The sequence below is a fragment of the Desarmillaria tabescens genome (genome assembly GCF_030435595.1).
Source record: "Desarmillaria tabescens strain CCBAS 213 chromosome Unknown EV420scaffold_43, whole genome shotgun sequence".
In the NCBI taxonomy this organism is placed as follows: Eukaryota; Fungi; Basidiomycota; class Agaricomycetes; order Agaricales; family Physalacriaceae; genus Desarmillaria; species Desarmillaria tabescens.
The window spans coordinates 343,832-361,594 of record NW_026848342.1 but is presented as its reverse complement, the minus strand read 5'-3'; the positions used below and the strand labels follow the sequence as shown (position 1 = coordinate 361,594).

Genomic DNA, 17,763 nt, shown 5'->3' with positions numbered 1-17,763 from the left:
GGAGGTTCAGGTTGGTGGAGTCCAGCCACACTTTATCGCCGACCTGATAGTCTCGCGCCTTCCCTTTGTGCTTATCGTAAGCCTTCTTCATCGACTCTGCTGCTCGCTCGAGCGATTCTTTCACCTTCTCCTGTACTTCTTGAATCCCTTGGACCAATTTTGAAGCGGCTGGTACCGCGTCTGGGCATTGTGCCGCTTTGATTACTTGCCCATCGCGCCCAAAAACAACCTTGTACGGGGAAAAGCCCGTGGCTGAGTGTTTTCGGTTATTGTGAGTGAATGCGGCAAGAGGTAACCAGTCACTCCAATCGTCTTGGCGGTAATTGACGAACATCTTCAGGTATTTTTCGATTTCTTGGTTGACTCTCTCTGTCTGACCATCCGTCTGAGGGTGATAGGCCGTGGAGGGATTCCCGGTTACTTGGATGAGTGCGTAGAACTCCTTCATAAATTTTGATACAAAGACAGCTCCCCTGTCGGAGATGACCTTCTCCGGCATCACTCCATACGGCACGTAGACGTAGTCTTGCAAGACTTTTGCAAAGCCTAAGGATGATAGCTCTTCCGTACAGGCAATGAGAATGATCGTTTTGGAAAATCGGTCGACAATGACGAGAATAGAGTTATTTCCTTTCGAGTCGGGGAGTTTCGTAATCATGTCGACTGAAATGTGGGTCCAGGGACGTTCCGGGACTTCATTCGGATGCAGTGGCGCCTTCTTTGGTCGGCGATCTGCCTTGGTGCGCTGGCAAGTTTCGCACCCCTTCACATATGCTTCTACCTCTGGGCGCATTTTGGGCCACCAGTAGTCTCGTAATACGAGCTCTTTGGTCTTTTCAATGCCGGGGTGCCCTGCGGTAGCATGGTCGTGTCGCAGTGCTATGATTTCTCCTCTCAACCGTCTATCCCTTGGTACATAGACGCGTCCATCGTACCACAGCAGGTCTTGATCGCGAGAGACCCCCTTTTCATGATTGAGGGAGTCCGAAATGCCGCGATCCCACTTGCGGGGATCGTGAGTAGCTAGTCGGATTTTTTCTTGAAGTTCCTCCGCAGTTGGCATAACCAACGCCCGGAAGTGCGCTGGTTTCAGGACTATTACATCTTGGTTGTCCTCCTTTCCTTGATCGTGATCCGCTCTTCTCGATAGTAGGTCTGCTTTTCGATTTTGGGCCCCGGGTTTATGATGGAGGGTGAATTGGTATTCTGCTAACTCCATCACCCACCTGGCCTGTCGTCGATTGAGCTTTTGCAGTTTTCGGAAGTACTGGAGGTTGGAGTGGTCCGTCCAAATCTCGAAGTCTTCCTTGGCGCCCATTAAGTACTGTCGCCATTCTTCCAACGCGATCATTATTGCCAGGAGCTCCTTGTCGTAGATCTCGTAGTTTCGCTCGGTGATTGACAGGGATTTAGAGAGAAATGCAACTGGTCGCCACTTCTCCTCTTGCCATTGGGACAATACGGCCCCGATCGCCCCCTCACTGGAGTCCGCCTCCACCCTGAACCTTCCTTCATCGAGGGGAATGGTCAAGACTACGTCCTTGCGGAATAACTCCTTGAGTTTTTCGAACGCCTCCTGTTGGGCCTTTCCCCAGTTCCAGGCAACCTTTCCCATGAGCATCGTGAGGGGTTTGACGTGTTTACTATAGTCTCGAATAAACCGTCGGTAGAAATTGCAGAAACCCAGGAAAGATTGCAGTTCCTGTTTTTTGGAGGGGACGGGCCAGTCCAGTAGCCCCGCGATTTTGACGGGGTCCATACGAATCCTCCCTTCACTGATGAGTACGCCCAAGTACTCAGTTTCTTCCACTTCGAACTCGCATTTCTCGGCTTTGAGAAACAGTTTGTTTTCTCGGAGAATGCGTAGCACTTCCCGCACAATACGCTTGTGGTCCTGCTTGTTTTTTGACGCAATTAGTATGTCGTCAAGATAGACCGAGACCTCCCCCGCAGTGATGAGATCTTTGAAGATATCGTTCATCATCCACTGGAACGTGGCGGGTGAATTGGTAAGGCCAAAGAACATAACCAGGGGTTCGTAAAGGCCCCGGTTAGTTCGGAAGGCTGCCTTCCACTCATCTCCCTTCTTTATCCTGACGTTATTGTACCCCCATCGTACGTCCAACTTGGTGAAGTATTTGGCCTGCTTGAGTCGATCCATGAGTTCTCCGATTAGCGGCAACGGATACCGATTCTTGATGGTCATCTCGTTGAGCTTTCGGTAGTCCTGTACCGGACGTAACTTGCCGTCTTTCTTTTTAACAAAGAAGAACGGTGAAGCCATAGGTGACTTAGAGGCTTGGATACACCCAGTGGATAAGTTTTCGTCTAAAAACTTATCCAGCTCTTCCTGCTCCATCGGGTTGAGAGGGTAGATTTTACAGTCCAAATTGGCGTTGGCATTGGGGATTAACTCGATGGCGTGATCCCACGGTTTCCTTGGGGGCAGCTCATCAAAGTTTTCCCTGGCGAACACATCCTCAAAGTCCCGGTACTCCTTTGGGACTATTTCTTTGAAGGATTTGGTGACTTTGCGAGCGTTGGCTTGAGCGGCCAATTCGTTGGCCTTGGTGCCCATTGCCCGCACCTGGAATGCCTCCTCGAAGTCGATTACAAGGATAGTATCCCCCTCCTCGTACTCATCCCATCGTGACGTAGGGTCGGTGTCCGGGAGTGAAAAAGGAATTTTTCGACAGGCACAGCGGGCTAGGGTAACAGCTCCGGTGTCCCAGTCTATTAGGGGGTTATGTCTTTGCAGCCAATCGTGTCCCAAGAATAAGGGCGTGGAGCCTAGGTCCACTACGGCCAATTCAATGCGTTCCACGTGATCTCCAATACGAAGCCGTACCTCAGCGTACTCGGTAATATCCCCGCCCTTGTTTCGGGTGCCATCGGCGTTATAAACCGGGACAGGTCGGGCCGCCTTTTTAAGGTTTAGGGCATGACTCTGGGCCCAGGCGCGGTCTATGGAGCTGCCGGTAGCGCCGCTGTCTACTAGCGCTTTGACCGAGTGGGTCTCTCGGGTGTCTAAGGTTTCCAGCTGCACAGTGATGGATACATTCCGACCTTTCCTCCCTCGTATGTACATGGGTGGTTTCGTAAGGTCCTCCATCCATTCCCACCTGCTCCTCGCCTCCGTAGCCGTCTCGGGCTGTTCCTTGAGCGCTTCCCAAAGCTCCTTTGTTACCTCCCCTGTGCGACGGGGGTGTACCCATCGGTTGAGAGCGGCAAAGGCGACCGACTCGTTTGTAGCGAGTCGCAACGCTCGGCGGGTCCAGTGGGGCCCGAAAGGTTCATAATACGTGTCCCGAACGGGAGTGCGTTGCGTGCGAGACGACCATAGGTTGGTGTCTTCTGGGAGTTTCCTTTTTGGCGTAACAGTGGGGATGTCGGACCGAAGGTAGGCTTCTTCGTCTTCTACTTCTTCCACGGAAACCGAGGGAGTCTTGCCTCGAAGTGGCATTTGGTCACCGGGACGAGAAAGGTCCCGAGGCGGCACTTGGGCGCCTTTGGTGGTCGAGGTGGTGGAGGAGGGCTCTCTGCCCTGTGTTCGGCCCTGGCCACGGGCGCTTGTGCGCGGCGTTGTAACCTCCACTGTAGTTCCGTACTTACTGCTCTTCCTAGACCCGGCAGTACTTCGGGCTGCCCTTCGCGGGGGCACACATATTGACTCCCTCGAGGGGTCTGCACTGTTTGCCGTCGGGTGTCCCTTGGCTACTAGGGGCAGGTGGTCCCTCGAGTTCCCGGCCTCAGCTGCTTTTCCGACGCTTCCTGCTAGAACAGACGCCTCCACAGACGAAGACGCAGGCCCAGCAGGCTGGGCTGACGGCCTTTCTCCCACTCCGGGGTGACCTCCCTTCGTCAAGGGTGCAGTCGAGACTCGACCTAGGGGGCTCTGCCCTCGAGGGGCTTTCCCTATGCGGTCGGCCGGGGGTTCCTGAGCTGGGACGGCCCCTAGGGGTTCATTTCCCGGCGCAGGCTGCGCTAGGAGGCGGTAATCCCCTCCTACGCCGTTGGCGGTGTGCGATTCCTTACTTTTAGTTTCTGATTCTGGTAACGCGGCGAAAATGGTATATTGCTCGTAGGGAGTACCTACATAGGTAGTATAAGTCCGACTATTGTTACAAAGGGGCGCACCAGTAGAAACTAAGTCCTTGGCCGACGTCGTCGAATCGCTTATTTCGACGCCGGCTCGTCTTTTGACGACTTCTCCTCCTTGACCTCCTCAACTTTTGTGGTAACGGCTAATTCCTCTTTTTCGGCATCTGCGAGTAGCTGACGAAGGCGGGCGACGTTGGGCTTTTTTCGAGGTGGGAGTTTAACGGGGATCCACTTCGACTTATCGTCAGGGCATTTATGCTTTGGGTTCCACCCGGTGTTCCCACACTTGAAACAGCGCTTGTCGGACCGCAGTTTGTCGATCTCCATCGGCTGTCCTACTCCCCCGTACGTGGTTCCTGTGGCGTCCTTCTTATCACCACCAGAACCCGATCCTTTTGATTGGTTGCCTCTACCCGGACCGCCTTGGTTCGGGGAGGTCTTACTTGCGAGGCCCTGGGCCACGTCGTATCGATAGTTGGCGTCGATCCGTAGGACTCGCGCCTTCCATTGCGCATAGGTTGTGGGGCGCTCATTGTCCCCATGCATAACTGTCTTGCGTACTGTCGGCCTAATCGCCGCTTCGACTGCTTCGAACATCTGCTTTTCATCACCAAACTCTCCGCACTTGTGGGCCAATCGTTCGAATTTGGCGAAGAACTCGACTGCGGATTTAAACTCCGACTGTCGCACCTTCTTCCACTCGGCCTTCCATATCGCGACCTCCGCCACTTCTCGGAATTTGATCGTCAGGTCCTGAGAGAATTCCGCCCAAGTGGGAAACCTCCAGTGCCCCCGTTCATCCCGATAGCGGTAGTACTGATCACCCCACCACTGTTTGGCTTTCTCCCGTAAGTATCCCTGAGCGAAGGTGATCCTATACGGGTTCTGCCCTTGATCGTTCATCGTGAAATGTAGCGGGAATACTTGAAAGTACATCTCGCAATGGTGAAGAAATCGGTTGATATCTTCCGATTCCCCGGTGAAGTACTCGGGCTGTGTGATGAGTTTAGGTTTTACGTCGTTCCACGGGTTGTTTTCCTTGCCCGCGGCTAGCGTCCAAGGGGGAATTGGATCGGGCGGCGATGGTACCGAGGGCGGTACCGGAGGGTTGGGTGGTCGAGGTAACGACCGTAGTCGATAATTATCCCCAGGCAGCGGGTAATCCCCTGGGTACGCGGGTCTTCACGGGGGTTGTGACGGCGGTTGAGGTGGAACCGTGGACTGCTTTCCCTTGTCCGAGGGCCCAGCGCCTGGGTCATCCATGTCATCATCGTCAGGCCCCGCACCAGCCCAAAACTGCTCAGTTGCGAGCGGGTTAGGCATGGGTTGGGGTCGACGGTAGGGTTCACATGGCCGCTGAGGTGCTTCAGGATTTACCATGTTCCATACAATGGCCGCCCGGTGCCAAGTCTCTACCTCTAAAATGTTTTTCATGAGGTATACGTCCCCCATGCTCTTTGCGATGAGGTAGTCCTCCCCTGCCTCAGTAAGCATCCACTGTGCATCTTTCTCCATATCTTCCATGATGATCTCGTAGAGGCCGTGCCAGGGAAGAAGCTCAAAGATGGCGGGTCGAGGGACGGGTCCTCTAAGAAGAACCTGTCGCACCGCCGCCATCACTGTTGGCTCCAGAGCCCGGCTCGGAGGGCGGCTGGGCATCCTCTGCCTCCTTTCTCTCTCGGGCGAGGCGGTCGAGCTCCCTGTTCCGCCGCCACCTGCCGATGTCTGAGTCCTCGTTGGAGATCTCCTCCTGGTATACTCTCCAGGCTCGGGCCCTCGCCTCGAGGTCTGTTCCTGCCCTTCGGGCGTATCCGGTGTAGCGAACGGCAGCGGCTCGTATTCGGTTGTCGATCTCGGCGGGCGTGGCGTCGGGCTCGACGGGTAAGTCCCAGAACCCGTTAGGTCCATGGAGGGTGTCCTCCTCGGCGCGTCGGATGCGTGCATCGTGCGCTCGGCCTCGGTCCATTCTGGCCTGGACTTCTGGGGACTCCCGGGCATCTCGAGGGAGTCCGAGGGACTCGACGTACGTGTGATATAAGAGTGGCCATGGGCGCTGGGATAGAGGGACGGGGTCGGCGAAGGCTCTCGACGAGATGGACGGCTCCCAACCTGAGACTCCGGCGAGTCGCTCGGAGGCGGTAATTGTTCCAAGTTCGTTGGGACCGTAGTCTGGGAACTCGCTCCAAAGCTCCCCATTCGTCGGCTCGTGCGAGGGGACGGGGGCAGGGAGTACTGGGACCTCGGCCCCTTCAGGGATCGGGTCGGGCTCTCCGTCGGGCGCGACTCCGGCCACAGGAGCCTCTTCCCCGTCGTCGGCGTAGACCCAACTGGTGTCGGGGTACCAGGCGACTGGGGGGCCTCTATCGGTTGGCCAGGCCCTTGGAACAGGCTGTGGGACAGCTGTACCGGTGGTAGCCGTGGAGGCTCCGAGGCTAAGCTCTCCGGGATCGTCGTAGAAGTCGTCTCGGCGACCTCGGTTGCGCACAATCCTCGCGCGGTCTCTGGCGTCGTCCGCTGCAATCCTTTTGTCGCGGACCTCCTTCCACGTTCCTTGGTGTCCCCACCCTGAGTGGGATCTCCCGCTCGAGGGGCCTCCGGTATCGGGGGCATCTTCCTCCTCACTCGGGTAGAGGTCGTCGAGTCTGGTTCTTTCCCACTCGGTGAGCTCATCCCCTTCGAACTCGGTGTCAGGGCTTTCTTCGCCCGTGACCAGAGGCCTGGTGCCTTGTCTTCTGTCTCCGTCGTCGCCAGACTCGCTTTGGATTGGAGGCTGGTCGAAGAGACCTGGTAAGGGCGAGTCTCCTCGGTCGAGGAGTACCCCCCGGGTATCGGTGATGTCGATTGAGTCGACTGCTGCGCTGGAGGCGCTTCTGTAGGAGTCGGTGCTCGACTCGGAGGATCGCGAGCTGGGTCGCGACGATGTGTAGAGGGATTCTCCAGATCTCCTGGAGGCGCTGGATTCGACATCCTGAATTGTTTGCTGTGATGCCAAGGGAATGTGAATTACCGGCGGTGGGTACGCCGGGGTGCTGGGGATGTAATGAAACGGGAGTTGTGCGCGGACCCGCCTTTGTTGTCGAAAACAACGGTGTATCCGGTATAAAGTAATGGACAATAAAAAGAGTAAAAAAGTCGCGAAGACGGCGAGAATGGATTCGGACCAGGGCATTCGTCCGGGAATCTATCCGTGGCGTAAGTCGACGATGGACCATGCAAGCTGGTAGACAGCAAGGATGGTGAGCACAATGAGAAGTGCGATGATCAAGCTGAGGTCGGTCACGTAGTTGGAACCGTTCATCAGCTGGATCTCGCAAGAGTTGTCGGATGGAGAACTCGTCACTATCAACAATGCAATTGTTAACAGGGAAGCGAGTTGGAGGGCGAGAATGAAGGGTTTAATGTTTGGGTACGTGGTGTCCTTAAACGAGGCGGGGATATAATACGTACAGGGCAACTAGCAGGCTTGCTAGTAACACTGCTGCTATTCCGAGTCCGATTAGGACAAAGGTTAAGTATACAGTCACAAAGACTGCAAGGATGAGGTCGTCGAATAAGATGAATTCAACAATCAGGTCGATCACAAGCACTAGGAGGAGTAGGCGGAAGGGGATTACCCAAAGGACTACTGCAACAAGAAAGTGTATCGGACGAATGTTGGATACGTGTGGGTTGGGCAACGATAAGTTTGTTGGGCAACCAAAGGCGAGCTTCGGCTAAATGTTAGCCACTAACTTGAATCGACTTAGATCGAGCTAAGGTCGCTACTCGCACTTCGGTAGACGACGCTTTAGCAAGTCAAAGGCGACGTAAGTCGATGGGACAGATAGTCACGAAGAACGGAGTTCGATGTTAGGTAGAATTAACCTTAGCCGAAGCTGGGGTTCAGACCAGCTGAGGCTCTACTTAAATACACGTGAGTATTCTAAAAATACCGCTGCGCAGTCAGTCCGTGATGATCGCGCACCACGTAATCCGGCTGACTAAAGAAAAAGAAAAGAAAAGAAAAGAAAAGAAATAAAGGAAAAGAATAATCCGTAACATGTCTATAAAGTCTACAATCATTCTTTGACTTGTAGTAGCCCAACACAAGATGTTTCTTTTTTTCCAAAAGTAACTGTGTTTCATGGCTCAGGATTGGATGTTGGATACTGGAGTGCTGATGCAGAAACTTGGTATATAGGGAGAGTACAACTTTATCAAACTGGGGATCCTCTGGGACAGTGCAAGAACCAGACAGAGTGGAGAAGTGCTATTCGTTTATGGAAGAATTCCAATAAGATATCTCGAGGCTATGATATCATTGCAGAAAATTTCATCAAACAGCATGTTTTGACTTAAACAAAAGATGATCTTACAATAAATAGGAGAATAGTAGAATGCAGATATCTTAGAGAAAGAAATTGTTCGGAAGTCTGCATATTCTATAAAAGATCAGAAAATAGAAAATTCCAAACTCTCAGCAATTCCCCACTCAATCTGGCCTCAATGCTAAACTGTTCATGGTAGAAGAAAGTCAAGATGTGACTGTCTCCGTTGCCTCGCATTGGCCCTGTAACAGGCCCCTGTTTGGCTGACACATCAGATCACATGCCACAACGCACCTGGATTCATTAGTCAAATACGCAATGAAGTCTGTAAGCACTATGGAAAATCTATACACTCAGCATGGTATATACGTGCCGCACAAATATTTTGTTGTGCTTGCCAATACTTCGAATATTGACTCTTGAGGCGAAGTTGAGAAAAGGGTTGCCTCTGGCAGAAAATGCCGTCGGCACCGATGGCTGTGGCAGTACCATCTTTTTGCGTCTACGCGAGGCAATAACTGGTTCCAGATAACCTTGACGAGCGAGGTGACTAGGCTTTGTGATAGATGTTACAAGTGAGGTAAAGGGACCTGCAGACAGATCAAGGATCATTACTCTGTGACAGCTAGACATTATATCTGCGCAGGTGTCGAATCCAACAAAGTAGCTCTAGATATCGAGAAAAGACAGATCCCATCAATTGAACAACTACGCCCATCCTACAATGCCCATAAGAGAAAAGAAGGCAGAAAAGCGATAGAAACGTACCAAACTGCTCATATGTCCAACCCCAAAGCGTCCCGTTCACCTCCATGTGCTTACTACACAGTCGGTCATTCCGATCCAGACCACTAATCCTCTTCACGTCCTCAGGGTCCAAGACCGGAAGCTAGGTGCAGAAACTATGAGAAACACTCACACCAAAACAGCCATGACAACCTACCTTCTTATTCTCCTTCTGTCTGCCCTCATCAGCACTCTTCGGGATAATCACCACACCTCGTGCAAGATGCCATGCAAAGATCACCTGTGTTGGCGTAGCATTGTATTTCGCCGCCAGCTCGACGATAACTGGATCCTTCCTAACGACATCCGTACCCGAAGGAGTGTACGCCACAACAACGATGCCCTTCCCTCGGCAATACTCTACCAATTCTTCCTGAACGAGATACGGATGCAACCTGTTCGCTCGCAGATCAAGTTTCAGAAAACGCGAACATACTAGTCTGACTCACTCGATCTGATTCACGGCAGGTATGATCTTGGCCGTCGTATAAAGTTTTTCCAATCTGTTCAGCTGTGAGTGAAGGTTACAAGCAACAGTAGACCGTCAAACATACGTTTTGATAGAAAAATTGCTGACACCAATCGCCTTGCACTTTCCCGACTCCAATAATTTCTCCATTACCTCCCATGATTGGTTGAAATTCCGTTCTTCAGTCACGCGGAGTGTCCCATCAAGATTTCGAGGAAGAAAGTTGTCCTCTGGGATAAATCAGATTGATAGAGATCACCGGGGGAAAGGTCTTACTCTCGTAAACGACATATTGGGGCCAGTGCATCAAGAACTACGACGGGGTGAATGAAAGTACGGGATCGGCCGCAGTAGACGTACCAAATCTACGTAGTTCGTTCCTAAACTTTCCAGGCTTTCATTCAATGACTCTATAATTCTGCCGTGATAGTTCCACCTACAAACGACACGTTGAGCTCCCACATCCAAAAAGGCAGAGTCCAGACTCACGGAAATTTGGTACAAATAAAGAACTCTTCCCGCGGGACACCAGACTTGCGTATCGCCTCTCCCAAGGGCCTTTCCGTACCTGAGGAAAGTTCAATGCAGGACGAAAATTCACAACCTAACCCACGCACCATAGATCAGGGCTGTATCGAAGTGTCTGTAGCCAGCCTACATGGACGTTAGCAGAAATTCATGCTAGGTCAATGCTTCGCGCACCTTGATAGCTGTTTGTATCCACTCTACGGACTCTCGCTGTGCTTCAGGATCCATCCCAGTCCAAACACCAAACCCTACACCCAGGCAGTCAGCATTGCAAACCAAGGAAAGGCTGATGTACACACCAAGGACTGGAATCGAGTCACCGTTGTTCAATTTCACTGAGCAGGATACGTCCATGTTTCAAGTCGACGAGTAGATATGGTGAATGTCGTTCAGATTATATATATGCGAGCGGCATTGTAGTGTCTGACGAATCAAAAGGATTACATATCGCTCTCCCATGCCGGACGCGTCATCCCTGCCTTGCCTAAATGACGTAGGTGGACCGCATTGATCCGTCAGGATCCCGCTCGGCGATATCATTCAATATCGTTCTGCGTGTTGGCAGCAGAAGACAGCGGCAGCCTAGCACGCCAATAAGCCATGGTGGAAAGCATAACAAAGAAAAGGAAGTGACACACATCGTAAGAGTGTAGCCCAGCCCGTAACAATATGGTAGCTCTTCTCTTTCATCGACGTACCAACACTGAATAGCTAAATCCAGACATACCGTCACGGACCCATGCCTCAATGGCGATGCGCTGAGGAGAATAAAGATAGACGGGGATACCTTGGAGGCGCGACGATGTAGATGGTGGTGGTGTTAAACTTACAGGCGCCAGTCGGACGGTTGTCGTAACGTGGCTGTGTCGCATCACGTGAATAGCGCGTCGTTCGGATCCGTTCCGGAATCCGAATCGCCGCCTTCGTTAGCGGCAAGTTGGCGGTTTCAAGCGGAAGTTGACGCGTCTGACGACTCATTTTCATTACAGAACTTCTCGCGCCACTCCGTGGTTGTCGTGCTCGGTATGTTTTCTAGCCGACGTCTGTCTATTTAATGGTAACTTCGCCAACTCTTGACGACGGTTCCGCCAACTTCTCTCAGTAAACCTCTTATGCTTTCCTCAGGACATTTCAGCTGCTCTAGGACCGTCCTTAGCGGCCTGCAGGTCGAGGCTAATCTTCTCGCAGCCGAGCCAAGGTCCATTCCGTTTGCTTCTTCGCCACCTAAAGAACGGAATACTGGTGAACATATGACAGGTCCTGCCATTGATAAGGAGAGTCCTGAGCCCACGGGAGAAGCTTCTTTTGACATCTAGTCCCCAAGGACCAGTTCTAAGTGTGATTTACCATCCCTGCGGGCGATGATCTCCTTGAATAGTACAGCTTTCTCACCGGATATACCAGCGGCCTCCCCCGTTCTCGGATACGGATACGACAGTCGGTCTGTCTACACTTGACGAGCGGGAAAGCGACATCTTTCTATTTGCCGCAGCGAGCATGACAGTTTTTTCGTGCTTCAGTTCGACTGTTGTATGTATCACGTCTGGTGCCCAACCCCGGGTTACATCAAGACGAGGAACTCCGGAAGGGTGAACACTCTTGGCGCAGCATCAGGCAGCATCTCATGCTCATCTTATCAGTTGAGCCGCAGGTATAGTCTGTGGCGTGTACGTGTTCCATCGCATCTCGGCCCCTTGCAACACATTTGATGGAACGGCAGCCAAAATAGGTGCTAGAACAGGGCTCACTGAATAGAGCCCTGTTCTTACTCTACAATCCAGTTTCGAAGGGGAACGGCACCTGCAAGCCCACGGCATTGTATCTCATTGTATGTACAGACACTTTTGCTTCCGCGAGCGAAATTCAATTCCATCTTATATCTGAATCTCTTCGTGATCGGCTAAAAATGGATCCACCGGCTGAATCTGCTCCTTTCTTCCGTGCAGAGCCTCGAAAGTTCTAAAGCAGTTCGTCTGTGAATCAGATGTCTGTCTTGGTTGAACATTAAGGGTTCCCGGGCGAGATTCGCTGTATCATGGAAACATGTGTAATTCGTAACACAGGATGACTCAGGGCAGTCAACGATCCCTTTGCCGCAGCTATATAAAGGGGTACCAAGACTGCGGGCGCTCTTTTCATTTTTTATAAGGGCGATCTCTCTACCATCATCATCACCACCACTACTACCATGTCCAACGCCATCTCTTCACCATCGTATACCAATGTCGGGCGCCAGCTCCCATTTCTCGAGTCGCCCGCACAACGAATCGCCAGGGTGGACTTTATCAAAAAGCGGGAGGGAGACAAGCGCGTAGAGGCGTGGGTGCGGGTGCAGCAGGAGCATAAGCAGTCGCTTTGGGGAGCACCTACCACAGCCGCTCGCGGGGAACCCTACATCACCACCCCTCACCTCCCTGAGGACCCTATTCGCTCGAACTCCCCTTTCCTTTCGGTGCCGTACATCCACCCAGAAGACGAGGAACCATTCATCTTCTACTCCTCCGCGCCGTTGCAGCCCACGTATATCCCGGAAATCATCTATTCGACGCCGCTGCCGCTCCCAGTGAAGCCTAAGCCCCGTCGGGTGAAGCAGAGCAGGCACCGCCGGCGCCTCTCCGATTTGGACTCCATCCCGGAGGAAGTTACTATAGAGGGATAAGTGGGAAAGGGAATATGCCGTGTCTTGATGATGCATCCCATTGGCCTCGCCCGCCGTCGCTCAAACAGAGCCGCCGCTCCGCCTGCAAAGGCGTATATATAGCTACCCCCTCTATGCACCGACATCCCTGTAACATAGGGTCGACATTGTCCGCGCAGCTCGAAGATTTTTGGGAGAGGAAGATGCATAGAATTATGATTCGAGTAATAGTATTATTTAATGTATCGTTCTGCTATGAATGCTACTGTGCCAAACTGACACGAAGGGGCATCATCACTTCGTCTCCAACGAAAGCCTGTGTGGTCGCTGCCCTGAACTCTTCCACTTTCGCGCCGGTTCGCTCAAAGGAGAAATCCCTGATCAATAACGCTAGAATCACCTTGAACTCAAGAACAGCTACGGAATGGAGAGTCAACTTCCATCAGAGCTCAGGTCCATCGAATACGCACCAAGCCTCCACCCAAGACAGTTCCGTGGTCCATCGAGGAAGGACGCAATCCCGCTCATCAGGTCCCTCGAGGAAGCTGATCAGTTGGGTATCACCGTCTCAAGCCAGCGCGAGGGCTTGAAGACATGAGCATCGGGACCCCACACCTCCGGATCAGTGTTCAATACTGAGGTGGGAATTTGGATAATCTGAATAGAAAACGGGTGGGTTTAAGCCTATGCTTATCTCGACGGACGTACCTGGCCTGCTTTGATGGGAAGCGAGGTGATGGTTTGTCCCTTCGCTGTGACGATGGACCTGCTAAGGGGAATAACATCATCTTCTAGGGCAACACGGTCCGTGCGGGCAGACGGCGCATGGAGACGAAGTCTATTATTCGTTGCCGTGAGATAAAAATAAAGGTGGGTATCCATCATATACTTACCCTTCCCGGATTACCGCGTCCAAGAATGAGAGGTTGCTGATACTGTCGTAATTCAAATCGCTTCCGAGTCCGTGAATTTCTCGGCGAAGTTTTTCTTGGACATCAGGTTGACCGGCTAGTTCGTACAGGCTAAATATTATGGAGCACGAAGTCGTCTCGTGTCCGACCATTCTACAAGGATGATATCAGATTTGGAGGCATCACCGCGCAGTAGGAGTAGTAACTAACAAGAAGGTCGATATCTAGTAACCGGACGCCGTGAACTTGTCCACAAACGGAGGAGGAAGGGTTAGGACTTACGTTCGCCAACAAAGTCTCATCAGACAACCGCTCGCTCTCTTTCCTGTTGTGCTTCTGATTATCCAACAGTATCGAAAGGATATCCTTCCCAGAGCTCTCTGCGGCGCTATCCTTCAGGATCTGTGATCCCAATCCGATGAGCAACTTGCTTAGCGACTGCCGTCTGTTTTCAGCGCCGCTATCGGAAGCTTCTGAATCCATGGAAACTTGACTAGCAGAATCGGCGCGAAGAATCCCGCAAAGGTGTGCGCCAGGAGCACGTCGTGGTGCCATGACTTTGCGATGTTTTGAGCGTCCTCCGATATCCCCACACCAAAATCGTGACCAAACGCGATGCGGCCGATAATGTCGAGACTGAAGAACGAGATAAGTGGCGCTCAACAACAAAAGGCAACGAAGAACTTACGTGCATGACGAGATGAATGGAGACAAGTTCACAACTGCATCACCGCCTTGTGAAGCGAGGTGCTTGGAAAGCCTTATCGCAGTCTGGGAAGCACCGAAATTAGTTTTACGGTTTTTCATCGGAAAAAAGTGACGGTAGGATACCCTCTCTACACATGCGATGACATCGTCCGTCATTCCCTTTACTGCAGCAAGCCTGCGACAGTCGGTCAGTACAAAAGTCAAGGAATGAGTTACATAGATCTATCACAGAAAACATACGTGAATGCTGGAGCGAGCAGTCTTCTCTGATGTTTATGCTCGTCCCCTTCAGCCCAAACTACACCCTTGCCCAACCACCTCTCAGCTGTCGGTCGGAACTCTGGCGCCTTGACATATCGATAGCAGTGTTGCAAGATATGCTGAGCAGCCGTGTTGTCCGAGGTAACAACCTAAGAAATGAAAAACGTTAGCGTATTAAAACAAGGCGGACCGTGTGTGGCGCATGACTCAATCGTACCACATCATTTCCGAAGAGAGGTGCTTTGATTCTGTACAAGGGTCCTAAAATTGTGGCCCACCTGCTGTGCTGGGAGTGCTTAACGTTGGCCTCTGAAGACCAAATAGCGTATTCATGCCCCCAAAGCCAATGAGCTTGCTCCAACGGCTACGAACATTATAAGTAATTGGTTTTCAGCCATGAGCTCGACCAAAAGAATAGCTTACAGCGCATTGGAGCTTGCTGACCGCCCTATTCCGGCGTTCGACGCAGTGGTAGGCAATCACAGCCACAGAAATGAGAAAAGCCAAAGAAAGATTGCTTAGCAATGAGGCTGGCATCGGAGGGGATCAGCAGAAAGCGATGATGTATGCTGAGAAGGAAGAAAGGACATCCCAGAGCTTATAAGAGAACAGCATCCCATACATAGTCAATCATTTGCTTGTAAAGAAGCGGCTGCAAGTTTGCATTTAACTTAATTTCTCCTCGATATCCTAGGAAGCGTGATATTAATATTTCTTTCCTTGGTAGGCAAGGAACGCACGCACCTTCCCATACTCCATTCAAACGGAAGACTTAATGGAGCATCTGCTTGGTTGTAGAGCTGAACCCAGCGTCAAAGAAGCACGCCGCAGTCCATCGCTTATCACTGAGGAAGAAGATACGCACAAACCACACATCATCTTTGTCAAATTTCGCTTGAACAGGTAATGTTTGTGTATTTCGATATCAAAGAAGTAGGAAATTGCAGAGGTAGAAAAAAAGACAAACATGACTAGTCGTTTCGTAATCGTTTAGTATCCCGCGGACTTGCGCTTCAGCTCAGATTCAGAGGAATCCCTATCGAATAGTTCACCAGCAATCTCGCGATCTTTGGCGCTTCCGGGGGTACCATATGATGTTTCCGTGAAGGTTTGCATCTACGCCGGAATGTATGAACTAGCCGTGCATAATATGAAGGACAGACCCTACCTGCACATGTACACCGGCCACTGCGGTCTTTGCGGGGACGTCAATCCGCGCTTGTTGACTCAGTGGATGTGTCCTATTGTTAAGCCCGCTCGATGTATCACCACCGCTAGCACTGAAATTGCAGTATGTGAGAGCTGGGTAGCAAGGCGTCAGAGAGTAATTGACCTGTATATTTCGGCGCCAGGACCTCGGAACCGGTACAATCGACGTACCACACGGCAAGAAGCTACCTGGAGTAGGCCATGAGTACATTTCGGTACACAGAAGATGAAATTGAACGAAACGCTTCGCACCGTAGCCAGAATTGAAGCCGGACCATCGGCAATGACGCTCATAACGTCGTTAAGATCCAAGAGAGAAAATATCTGCGAGGAATTAAGAGGGCGTTGACATAGATCTTCATGAGGTAACACACCGCTGCGAGGAGATTGACCACAAATCTAGGGAAAGATTAGCTATGTCCGACATCACTTACATATAACAAACTAGTCACTCACGCCAAGCGCAAATATGCCAAACCATCGACGAACATCAACTTCATGATCCTACTCTTATGCTGGTGACGCCGTTTATACCACAGCTTATACACCATCAAGCACATCACAGATGAAATCCGTTCCCATCGTGTAGAGATACATCGCCGCGAACAACGTCGACTCCGTACTATCAATACTGCAACCCGATCCAAAAATGAAGGACGCAGTGGACATTGGTCACGGATTTCAGAATAATACCAAACTGGCCGCAGATCAACGCTACGAGGGGAACGGTTACATATAGGCTTTGACCCCAAACCTGCGATACTAACAAGACGTTTAAGAAGGGGGTGCGAGGGGAGAGATTCATGAACTTACGTGCGAATGGAAAGGTTGATACTGGCGACTCCAAGACAAGTGTTCCCCTACAATCTGAATGAAGAGGAAAAGGACCCTGACAATGTATCTGCCTACAACGCACATTAGCAAAGTGCGTCACTTTTAATTGGAAGGTAACCCAACGTTCTGGTCACGTTTAACGCGAACAGCACTACACTCAAATAAGCATATTGCCGATTCTGTTCGACGGTTCATAAAACACCCACAAGCCTATCAACACGCCAAGCATTCCATAACGAGCGTAGAAATAGAAAAACTTTCAAGGGTAAGCTTGGAAGAGAGAGAGAGAGATTGAGAGTAAGATCAAAGACCTACCAACGGCCACCGGAACTTTTGCTCTCCACTGATCACCGCCCAATCAAAGTCAAGGGTGTTGACGAATTCCCATCTTCAAAAGAACATGAGATTCAACCCGGCAGAACCATGATACCAAAAACTGACAAGTATAGACCAATGAGGCAATGTATGCTTTTGGTGAACGCCACTAAAGGGTTCTGCGTTGAGATCATGAAGAGAGAGAAAGGAAGAGATCTGCACTCACGAGCATTGTCCTGGAGGACTTCGGGGGAATGCCAGTCGACCATGGTGGGGGTTGAGGTTCAGAGGGAGAGAGGCACCCCGGAGTACGGTAGATATAAACTCGAGAGCCCCCACCCGGGCCATCGAGTAAGTCGAGAAAAGGAAGAAGAGCCACTCTGATATCAGAAAACGACACGCTTTGATAGAGTCCGCTTAACGGGCACAAGTGACTCGAAATGGTACGCCACAGTGATAGGATTGGCTGGGAGAGTACTGGAGTCCATAACCCAGGGTACGAGAGTGCAAAAACGATAGTTATCTCGTAAGGGGACCAAGCAGATGCGGTCTTCGAGGCCGAAGAGAGTTTATCGGCTTTGCAACGAAACTTCTCTGATATGGCAGTCTTCCGTTACCACAGATCCTTTTTAGCATAGCCAGAAGGTTTCCTTAGCGCCCTGGGAGAATAGAAAAGGAAGAGTCATGGGCCTTGTT

The 17,763-nt window shown here is 51.5% G+C and overlaps 4 protein-coding genes across 4 annotated transcripts; 1 reads left to right on the top strand and 3 right to left on the bottom strand.

Moving 5' to 3' along the window:
* Positions 1–8,599: 8,599 nt before the first annotated feature.
* Positions 8,600–11,010, bottom strand: EV420DRAFT_1568260 (reductase AKOR2). Its single transcript, XM_060474163.1, has 12 exons — positions 10,830–11,010; positions 10,491–10,773; positions 10,366–10,439; positions 10,281–10,317; positions 10,153–10,231; positions 10,024–10,099; positions 9,940–9,976; positions 9,749–9,893; positions 9,644–9,697; positions 9,352–9,589; positions 8,760–9,297; positions 8,600–8,702 (listed from the first exon to the last, which is right to left on the bottom strand). The coding sequence occupies exons 2-11, from the start codon at positions 10,543–10,545 to the stop codon at positions 9,034–9,036; spliced, it is 1,059 nt and encodes a 352-aa protein (XP_060326337.1). The 5' UTR covers positions 10,546–10,773; positions 10,830–11,010; the 3' UTR covers positions 8,600–8,702; positions 8,760–9,033.
* A 1,369-nt stretch (positions 11,011–12,379) lies between these two features.
* EV420DRAFT_1647667 (uncharacterized protein) lies at positions 12,380–12,850 on the top strand (the record flags this gene model as incomplete). The annotated part of the gene is made up of 1 exon (XM_060478063.1): positions 12,380–12,850. One exon carries the CDS (start codon positions 12,380–12,382, stop codon positions 12,848–12,850), a length of 471 nt encoding a protein of 156 aa, XP_060326336.1.
* A 205-nt stretch (positions 12,851–13,055) lies between these two features.
* EV420DRAFT_1568240 (cytochrome P450) lies at positions 13,056–15,541 on the bottom strand. Its single transcript, XM_060474162.1, has 13 exons — positions 15,454–15,541; positions 15,133–15,399; positions 14,927–15,073; positions 14,689–14,858; positions 14,572–14,623; positions 14,429–14,511; positions 14,180–14,376; positions 14,033–14,120; positions 13,723–13,893; positions 13,538–13,667; positions 13,438–13,486; positions 13,300–13,374; positions 13,056–13,246 (listed from the first exon to the last, which is right to left on the bottom strand). Exons 2-13 carry the CDS (start codon positions 15,244–15,246, stop codon positions 13,092–13,094), a joined length of 1,431 nt encoding a protein of 476 aa, XP_060326335.1. The 5' UTR covers positions 15,247–15,399; positions 15,454–15,541; the 3' UTR covers positions 13,056–13,091.
* EV420DRAFT_1568231 (uncharacterized protein) lies at positions 15,542–17,762 on the bottom strand. The gene is given in 14 exon segments (XM_060474161.1): positions 15,542–15,825; positions 15,878–15,989; positions 16,043–16,107; positions 16,171–16,242; positions 16,353–16,369; positions 16,397–16,457; positions 16,477–16,533; positions 16,577–16,672; positions 16,732–16,823; positions 16,853–16,931; positions 16,955–17,008; positions 17,068–17,140; positions 17,194–17,236; positions 17,294–17,762. 14 exon segments carry the CDS (start codon positions 17,334–17,336, stop codon positions 15,700–15,702), a joined length of 990 nt encoding a protein of 329 aa, XP_060326334.1. The 5' UTR covers positions 17,337–17,762; the 3' UTR covers positions 15,542–15,699.
* Between the last annotated feature and the right edge of the window lies 1 nt (position 17,763).

Coding starts and splice junctions, on each gene's coding strand:
- EV420DRAFT_1568260 (XM_060474163.1), bottom strand. CDS start 10,545: ATGGACGTATCCTGCTCAGTGAAATTGAACAACGGTGACTCGATTCCA. Junction 10,440..10,490: donor TGACTCGATTCCAGTCCTTG/GTGTGTACATCA, acceptor GCCTGGGTGTAG/GGTTTGGTGTTTGGACTGGG. Junction 10,232..10,280: donor CGATACAGCCCTGATCTATG/GTGCGTGGGTTA, acceptor AACTTTCCTCAG/GTACGGAAAGGCCCTTGGGA.
- EV420DRAFT_1568240 (XM_060474162.1), bottom strand. CDS start 15,246: ATGCCAGCCTCATTGCTAAGCAATCTTTCTTTGGCTTTTCTCATTTCT. Junction 14,512..14,571: donor TCATCGCATGTGTAGAGAGG/GTATCCTACCGT, acceptor GGTGCTTCCCAG/ACTGCGATAAGGCTTTCCAA. Junction 14,121..14,179: donor GGCGCTGAAAACAGACGGCA/GTCGCTAAGCAA, acceptor ATAGCGCCGCAG/AGAGCTCTGGGAAGGATATC.
- EV420DRAFT_1568231 (XM_060474161.1), bottom strand. CDS start 17,336: ATGGTCGACTGGCATTCCCCCGAAGTCCTCCAGGACAATGCTC. Junction 16,824..16,852: donor GGGTTACCTTCCAATTAAAA/GTGACGCACTTT, acceptor TGTGCGTTGTAG/GCAGATACATTGTCAGGGTC. Junction 15,990..16,042: donor CCTGGCGCCGAAATATACAG/GTCAATTACTCT, acceptor CTGCAATTTCAG/TGCTAGCGGTGGTGATACAT.